General features: G+C 34.2%; 1 protein-coding gene across 1 annotated transcript in view; it reads right to left on the bottom strand.

Moving 5' to 3' along the window:
- Window positions 1–572: 572 nt before the first annotated feature.
- Window positions 573–8,672, bottom strand: part of LOC136038672 (toll-interacting protein-like) — a 34,162-nt gene continuing 26,062 nt past the window's right edge. The window contains exons 5-6 of the mRNA XM_065721948.1: window positions 5,648–5,878; window positions 573–3,445 (exon numbers count right to left, since the gene is read on the bottom strand). Coding sequence (XP_065578020.1) covers window positions 3,329–3,445; window positions 5,648–5,878 — 348 coding nt within the window. The 3' untranslated portion in view covers window positions 573–3,328. The remainder of the gene's footprint in view (window positions 3,446–5,647; window positions 5,879–8,672) is intronic.

The raw sequence follows: 8,672 nt of genomic DNA, 5'->3' as shown, positions 1-8,672 counted from the left end.
CGGTACAAAGATAATTCGAAGCAATATTTAACGAAATGAAGAAAGAAGACTGAAATTAGAGTCGGATTGTTGTCATCTCCCTCTGGTTAATAAGATTTAGTCGTTAGCCGTCGGTTTACTTGGTCGATACTAGGATATCTGGCCCTTGCTTTGCTCTGTTGGGTCTGGGATCTTTGGCTCTTCAAGATTTTTTTGCCACCCTCCAGTTACTGCGATTGGTGGCTCGGAGCTTTGGCCTTTGTTATATGTACAGTGGTGATCCGAAGCAAAATATTTGTCAAAAAAGTCATAGATAAATGAAAACAAAGCTTACTCAAGCATAGCCTGCATAGCCAACCAACAGCAAAAGACTTCTAAGACAGAAAATTTTAAACTAACGAAATGCAAAATGTTTTTGTTGTGTTTTCAGATGAGTATTTTCTTATTTATACAACCAGTTTCATTAATGGGTCACATCATATTTGTGATGATCCTCCATGCGACGTAAACCTTTGGGTAGAGTGCGATTCACACACCCTTTATTTTACTACTTTGGCCTATAAGCGATTCAAACTTTTGAAAAAGACAAAGAATCAACGCAACAGCAATTTAATTTTAAAATCCAAATATAATAAAAGCCAAAAAAACACGAGCAAATTAACAATCAACTTACGACTAGTTACTAATGAAAGATGGACAGATGGAATCAGACACAAAAATAATTATTTCAGAGTAGGGAGGGGAGGTATTCAAAGCAAAATTTGCCGGTCCCAAAAAACCTGCTACTTACGCACATGGATGGAATATATCTTCCAAGGTGAAACTAAGGCTAGAGGCTAAAGAAGCGTGGCACATACTAGATATCTAAATAAGAATCAAGCTTAAAAGACATTGAAAAGAAGAAGGTGAAGAAAATATTTTATGTCTAACAGGTTCCGAAGGATTCAAAAACAGTATTGAACTGCAAAGTTGGAACCAAACAAAGAATTGAAAGAGTTACCCATGTTAGAAGAGATGCGGATCTAAGGCATCTAAACAATATAACCTCTGTAATTGATAGCAAACAGTTTACATAATTAAATTAGTAACACACAAAAATAGACTTAAGGTTTATGTTCTCTGTTTAAGTTATAAGTATGTTATTCTTCGGCAGTCCCGTGGTTTCAAAGTTTCAACATAAGACGAAAATGTCGATAGCACAGATTATGCCTTATCCATGAAATTTACAATTTGAATCTAAAACCACGAAAATCATTGACTAAAAAAGAAATTTTAATTTTGGACAAGTTTAAGTCATTCTCTAAAACGAAGTCTTAGTAATATCATAATTCTGGTTTGATGGACGGATGGATCTGACATTTATGAATCAAGTATATAAATATCTTTTCATTGTAGTGGAAGTTAAAACCGCTTGTCACAAAATCAGATGTGTCGCAGGGGATATAGACCTTAAGTAGGGCAAAAAGTTGAAAGATTAAGTTTTACAGCGGATTAAGTTTATTGTTTGACATTTTCTAAGCAATAATGCCCAAACAGAGCTGAAACTCTGTCTTTTATGGACACATATTGTTATAGTTCGAATTCATGACTCGAGCAAGCTATTATTGCAATTACTACAGTCTACTGATCAATTTCGAATATTTTTTTTCACAGCAACAGCGAATCAAGTCCTACTCACCTTCTCAGATTATTGATCTCAGTTTTAGCCACGAGGTTATCATATTTGTCATTGCAAACCAGTCTTTAAATTATCAATCGGGATAATTGAATTGTAACAAAAGTAAGGGAATCATTTAGCTTTGGGAACCCGTGTCTAGAAAGTTACGTTATAATCTATACGTTCTCTAATACTTAACACTCTCCTTAACACCTTAAGGTTAACTGAATACATTTTAGTTTCTCATTGTAAGATACAATTTTAAGCCCATATTTATAGTATACATCTCTAAAACTTACGATAAATTAAAAAAAAAAAAAACGAAATCGTTAAACTTTAGGGCAGAAGTTTCCCATTTAAAAGTGATCCCACTTTCGGATATAATATAAGAATATCACGTATCACAGGAGCAAAAATACACACCGTCTTAACCCATAAACACTTTTAAACGATAGAATACAATATCGGAAATGCGTAACAATTTGTATTATTGGTTTGTGTTAAATATAATTTTGCTCTTCAATAGTTAACTCCAATATTTTCAGTGCACACAACCGCTCACACATAGTACAGAACTGTATAGTATATGTAAATGAGCGTTAGTGACAACAAGAAAATGCTGTAGTGGGTATTCTTAAGCAATTATTGTACAAAAAATCGAATTTAAATATCGAAAAACTTCAACAATTGATTAGTTTCCACTGTTAAGACCTAAAACGCCTTCAATCTAGGAGATTGGAATCTAGATGGGTAACGCCCCCCTCAAAGTAACACTTCTGCCTAAACCCCTAATTGCAATTATAAGCTTTTATCAGCATTTCTAAAAAGTTTCTTCATCAAGACACTCTATCAATCCTCATATGTTAAAACGACGCCTATTCACTATACTTTTATTCACTCGTTAAGCCAGAAGTGAACAAGAAGATCGTATTATTTATGCAATGAGCAGTTGTTAGAACATTAGCTTACACCTTGTGATTGGTTATGCTTCTCCTAATATGACTGACCTAATATAACGATTTAACTACTTTTCAATAATTCAATTTATTTTCCGTATGCTTAGACTTATGTTCTAATCCTATCAACGGATTTTGAATAAAGGAAAGTAATCAACGCCATACAGGATAAGACAGGGGAAAATTAGTTGGGACATCTTCCCCTAGAATGATATTTATCACAGATTTCCCTTTTTCAAATGTAATTAATAGGCGAGTCTATGTTTAAAAAAGAAGAAAAGAAACCTAATTTGTCATGCCTCAGTGTAAATTTTACTTTATGCTTGGCATGTCCAAGGAAATTCTTGCCCTCCCTACCCAAAACCCTGATTTTTAAAAAACCAAAAACGTTAATTCTTTTTATTTCTTTTTATATCCTCATCTATACAATCGAATACAACTAGAAAAATATTATCTTTGCTACCAAGTAGAATCTTTTAAATATCCTCTGGAACCCATTTTCCTAAAACTAAGATTTTATTAGGTACAAACCTCAAAAGTGAAAGCCTTTCCGATTTTAACTATAAAAATACTACTTTATAAATTCTCAAGACACGAATGTCGCCATCTAACCAATTCTAGAACGACCATCTAAAGGAGGACAAATTAACACACTACAGGCCTTAAAAGGCACCAATCAAGAAAAAAAAAGGAATATATGTGGTTAATCATGTCAATTGATATGCTGTTGAAAAGATTAAGACTGGCCAGACATCTGTAGTAGATTCTCGACTGTTGCTGCTTTATTCCCTCGACAGGCTTCGTATACTCCTTGTATGACAACTATTTCCGTCTCTGGGAACATATCCTTCATCTAAAAGATGAGAAGAAAAAGAATTAGTAGAAAATCAGTACAATCTAGAAAATCTAAAATCTAGAAAATTCAGTGCAGTAGTGCTTCTGAAATTTTAGAGAAGATTTAGAATTTGTTATCAAAAGGAAGAGGGGGGCTGGCATCAATTACTAAGGCCTCCTTAGTGAGCATGTTTGATTTAATATAAAGTGTGATGATACAATGTAGCTTGACCCTGTAGTGAGTTTTAACTGTCAAGGTAAGCACAATACTTTTTCATATCTGTCGAGATCTGAAATCTCCAAAAGCGACAAAGTTTGTTCCGTTCAATGTAAAAATTTAGAATGTTTCTTTTGTTAATTTTAACTGAGATATATAAAAAGTAGTTCATACGTTTTTGCGTATTGTTATTTTGTTAATGCAAAGAGTACGCGTAACTTGTAAGAGGGGAAATTGACGCCAATATCGACAAAAAATCACCAGCATCATCTAAACTCTGGTATTTGTTGGCATTATTCATTTTTTTTTTATTCGTGTTTTCCTCACAAACTGAGATCAGACAGTAATTATTAAAGTGGTTTTGCCAGTTACACTAATTTTACTTTATCATTACACTGAAAAAATGCCAAGACACGCTAAACGCTATATGGGATGTTTTTTTTTTGCCAAAGATTGCGCCGGATTCCACTCTTATAAGTTACCCGCACTATTTGGTTGTAGATAAACACATTACTTACGTTATTCAATTTCTAACTGAATAAAACCATGCCTGTGTTTAGGATTAAGAGGCGACTTGTCTTATCGTACGTCTTACCATGACACCTACAGAGAGCACCTTCCACCCATTCCTTTCGGGCACAGAAAATTATGTCACAACTTATTAGACAAAAATGTATGTTACGCATATCCAGTACATAGTTGAACAGGGTGAGATCAGGAATCCCACAAGATTTCGGAGAAATACCCCTTTGAAAAATTAAGAGATATTTTTTTTTAAATATCCCTTGGAAAACTAAGGAAAATCAATATTATTTCCCTAATCTTTACATCCTAGACTTTCCATAGATAATAGCTACTAGAAACTTTCGTCACTATTTTCCTTAGCTTTTGTATCAGTACTCCTTAGTTTCGTCCTATTCTATTTTTAAAAATATAAAGCTCATGCGCGAACGCCATCTAAACTTTAAAGCAATTTCTGTCTTCACAGTGGAAATGTTTGCATTTCATCGACCCGCTACGCAAGGAGAAGACACTCGAACTGTTTTTTAATGAATCTAAATATTAAGCGATAAGGAGAGAGAAAATGTATTCAAGAAATGATACACTTCAAAGGTAAAAATGGGGAAATCAAAAGAATTTAAAATAAAACAATCGTTGGTTAAGAGTAAGAGCTGTCTATTTAATAGTCGTTTTGTACCCATAAAAATTTTATCGTCATTAGTTTAAATAAAACAAGCCACTTATTGCATGTTAGAAGTCCTAGACTATTAATATATAAATGTAAAGCAAAAATCTTTTAGAGCACCTCGAAAGTTTCAACACTTTAGAGTCAGACTATGGACTCGTTTTATAGTGGAACCTTTAAAATTTTTGAGGCAATGGTGTTGAGAACCCCCTATGGAACTGTTTATGAATAGATAGTCTTAATCCCCAGAAAATTTACATAATAAACAGCATAAAAACCACAACAGAGCATAACAAGCTTGGGTATGTCGGTCAGACAAACAAAGCCGATTTCTTAAAGTAGTTCAACTAAAAATGAGAAAAGGCTGGACGCCCTGGAATATGAGTAAAAAAAAAAAAAAAAAGATAAGGGACGCGGCACTAAACTTAATAGTCCAAACTGGAGGTGTTGATCTCCGTTTCATTAGTCTTAAGGCAGGAAGTTCAATGGGGGATTAGAATCCAGCCATCCCTTGCCCATTCAGTTCTGGAATGGACAAGAATTGGGCTACTAAACATTGTAAAAAGTTTGGGGGTTTCTTGGTGGGTGTTCAAAGGAGAAGCTTTGAACTGTATGGGATTGAATTAAGTATTTGCCATCATGTCAGACTGAAGCGGCTTAACACTGCTCAAATTTAAAGGTGTAGTACTGTTGAATTTTACCGAATCTTAGCTTCTAAGAAAACAAGATAAATATTTCCACAGTTTGTCAACTGGACTTACGGACTATTAAACATCCTCCATATTAAAAACAATGTATTCTACTTCACTAATACTCACTTCAGAGATTTCCTCTTCTGTCATGGGCCTAAACTGAGGAGATGCGGCTCTTGGAGGTCGTGCAAGGGTTACAAGTCCAGGAGCAGTTGCACCTGGTGATGGGACGACTACTTCCTGAACTGGATAGCCACCTGGCACCATTAAAACCTGCTGAACTGGAACGGCAGAAGTGTAAGGAGACATACCTCTTCTAATGGGAACTTGCGTCACCATTGATTGAGTGCCAACTCTCTGCAAAAATTACAAACAAATTTACAGAAACCTCAAAATAGTTATTTCCAAAATAGAGGAGAAACACTTCAATGCCAAGCATTCTCTTTCTTCCAAGTTTTATCAAAATGGATCTATTATACAGGGGGATGGAGTAGGTACACACTTGGAGAACAGCTGGCTTACACGTAGTTTACTTACTGCCTGTTATTTGACATTATCATGTATTATCAAGTGCTGTCATCATTTGGGGTGCATTCTTAGTTGTAACGAATACTTGCACCACCACTGAATAACTGCTAACACAAATTGAAATATATGACACACGCCTAATATATGGTTAAAAAATATACACATAAAAAAAAATATACACACAGGGATCCTTGCATAACTCAATTCACTTGTTTAATTGACATGCTCATGTTATCTTAAAGACTGTAGTGAATAGACATTTTCTATGCTTATTAAATAAATGCAGACATACCACCTTGAAAAAAGTGGGTAGCATAGTAGCAATGCTACTCGGCAGTTTTAAGGCCTATTGAAATTTGATGGAAGATTTTGTTTGAAAATACCATTTTTACATATAAAAATACCTTTTGCTCAAAGAAAAGTTGCCCAAACACAATCTGTGCTGCTAAAGTATCGGCAGCTTTTGGAATTCTGTCAAATTCTGCTAATGGCAGCTTTGAAATCTTTTCTGTACCTGCAGACATAATACAGAGCATAGGTGGGAGCCGGGTCCTTAAAATGATATTCTGTATGCTTTAATTTAGAAATTGATATTTAAACTCTATGCCTGTTGTTTGTCTGTCTGATAATATTATTTGTTATTCATCTGCTATTATCGTTAATATTACAGAAGCTATGAATTTTACTCAAGATAAAAAAACACTCCAAGGGGTTTTATCGAGTTCATTATTATAGCAGTAAAAATATAGTACACATATGAACCTTTTCCTCCCAAAGTAAAAATAAACAACTAGTTTTTGTCTGAAGATAATAGAAGTAAAAATAAAGATATTTTGTCCGAAGATATGCGACCGGACATTTTTCAATGCAATATGTCTCATCCAGAAACGTCACGGCAAGCCTGATTTTATCCCATTAAGATTTCTTGTGGAATGAAGATGTCTAGTTGTATCACACTAAATTAGAATGGGACCGAACCTGCTTAGCGTAAGAGCCACAATAGCGAACATTGGAACTTTGAGAGCCACAGCTGCAAATGTTTTAAGACGACTGCCGCCTTTTCTTTTCGGAATAATTTCTCCCGCCAAGAATAAAAACTCACGCTGTTCAAGGTTAAAATAAAACAACTTAAATATGTAACACATCGTTTGTTTTCAAAGGAAATGGTCTAAAAAAGAAAAAATATGTTGGCGTTCCTTAGTAAAAGTCCCCGTAGGATATGGTATTTTTTTTCTTCATTTATTGACGTTAAGGATTGTGCTTAGAACAAATACAAAAATATGCTTTGTTTTGCCTTGAGTTCCCCGATTTTTTAGATGGGGGTTCTTTGGACTACCATTAGACGAGAATTCTCCTATTCCCTGATTTGCGGTCATGATGACAATCAGTTCAAAAATTTTGAACCTAAAACTACAAGGACAACATATTCAATTTGTGAATTTGAGCTAGAAATGGATTTTTCCCATTTTCTAGTTTGTGAATTTCAAACTTAAATTTCATACGTTGTAGCTACACCAAGATGAGGTGAGCTCCCCAGAAGATCTCCTCGAGCCCTCCTAGGAATTTTATTTCGAAAAACTTAAAATAATACAAAAATCTACTGATTCGACTTAACATGTTTTTGAATTATCAAACCTCTATAGGAAAATCTTTTGAGCCCCGCTCTCTACCACCCATACAATCTTGGGTATGCACACAATCATGTGCATATTTTTTTAAGGAGGGGGGATGTTTGATCAATAGAGTAAATAAAATATAATTTATACAGACAATATTCTTATCCAAATTGATTTAGTCATTTTGTTAAAAAGCCGCGATGTTAGACACCTCAGATCGGTTTTTTTCGGCATTCAAAGTTCTTGCTTTATCTACCGTCATTGACTCGAAATTGAAAACTCATCACTAAAGTATAAGGCAGCAAAAATCAAAGGTAACCTTATGGTACTTTGTAATAAACTGTAAAAAGAGCCGCTGAAAAAAACTAGGGCCATACCCCTAGCTGATTCGTTAGTTTGTTCGTTTATAGTAGATTTAATACATCCTGTTTTTTTTCTGTTTGATTCATTTTCCTGTTCTGTTTACGTAACTGTTGTTCTTTTTGCTCCACTTTCCCTAAGTATTTCTACAGAGGGCAATAAATAAATTATTATTCTAGTGGAAGACGTATTTTTTTGGCACCAAGCTGTGTCTTAATAAGTACCTGTCACAAAAAAAAGAAAAAAAAAAGAAAGAAAGCGAAGCTAGTTGATAAAACAAGTCAGTGAAAATGATACTGGCTAGTGGTCGTTATTTAGTGATTTATTCAACAGTTGACCAAGCTTTCATTGTTATAATCAATTTCATCAATAAACCAGCAAGAATTATTGATCTCGGTAATTATCTTGCAAGGTTTGCAAAAATGCCATTAATTTCTTGAAGTAATTAGTAATAACATGAAAACAAATTGGAAGCTTAATTAATTTGAATTTAACAGCAAAAACCGCTAACAAGAAACATGTTCCACTAACAGGCTCGATTTGCTTTCCAAGTCTATTCAATTCTTGTCTTCACGCAAAATCTTTTCTGGTGGCTTTCTGCTAGACGTAAATAATGAAAAAAAAAAAAAAAAAAAAAAAACAATGGA

The sequence above is a fragment of the Artemia franciscana genome, chromosome 18 (genome assembly GCF_032884065.1).
Source record: "Artemia franciscana chromosome 18, ASM3288406v1, whole genome shotgun sequence".
Classification (NCBI taxonomy): Eukaryota; Metazoa; Arthropoda; class Branchiopoda; order Anostraca; family Artemiidae; genus Artemia; species Artemia franciscana.
Note: the sequence above shows the minus strand (reverse complement) of the source record. Positions and strands in the feature narration are given on the sequence as shown.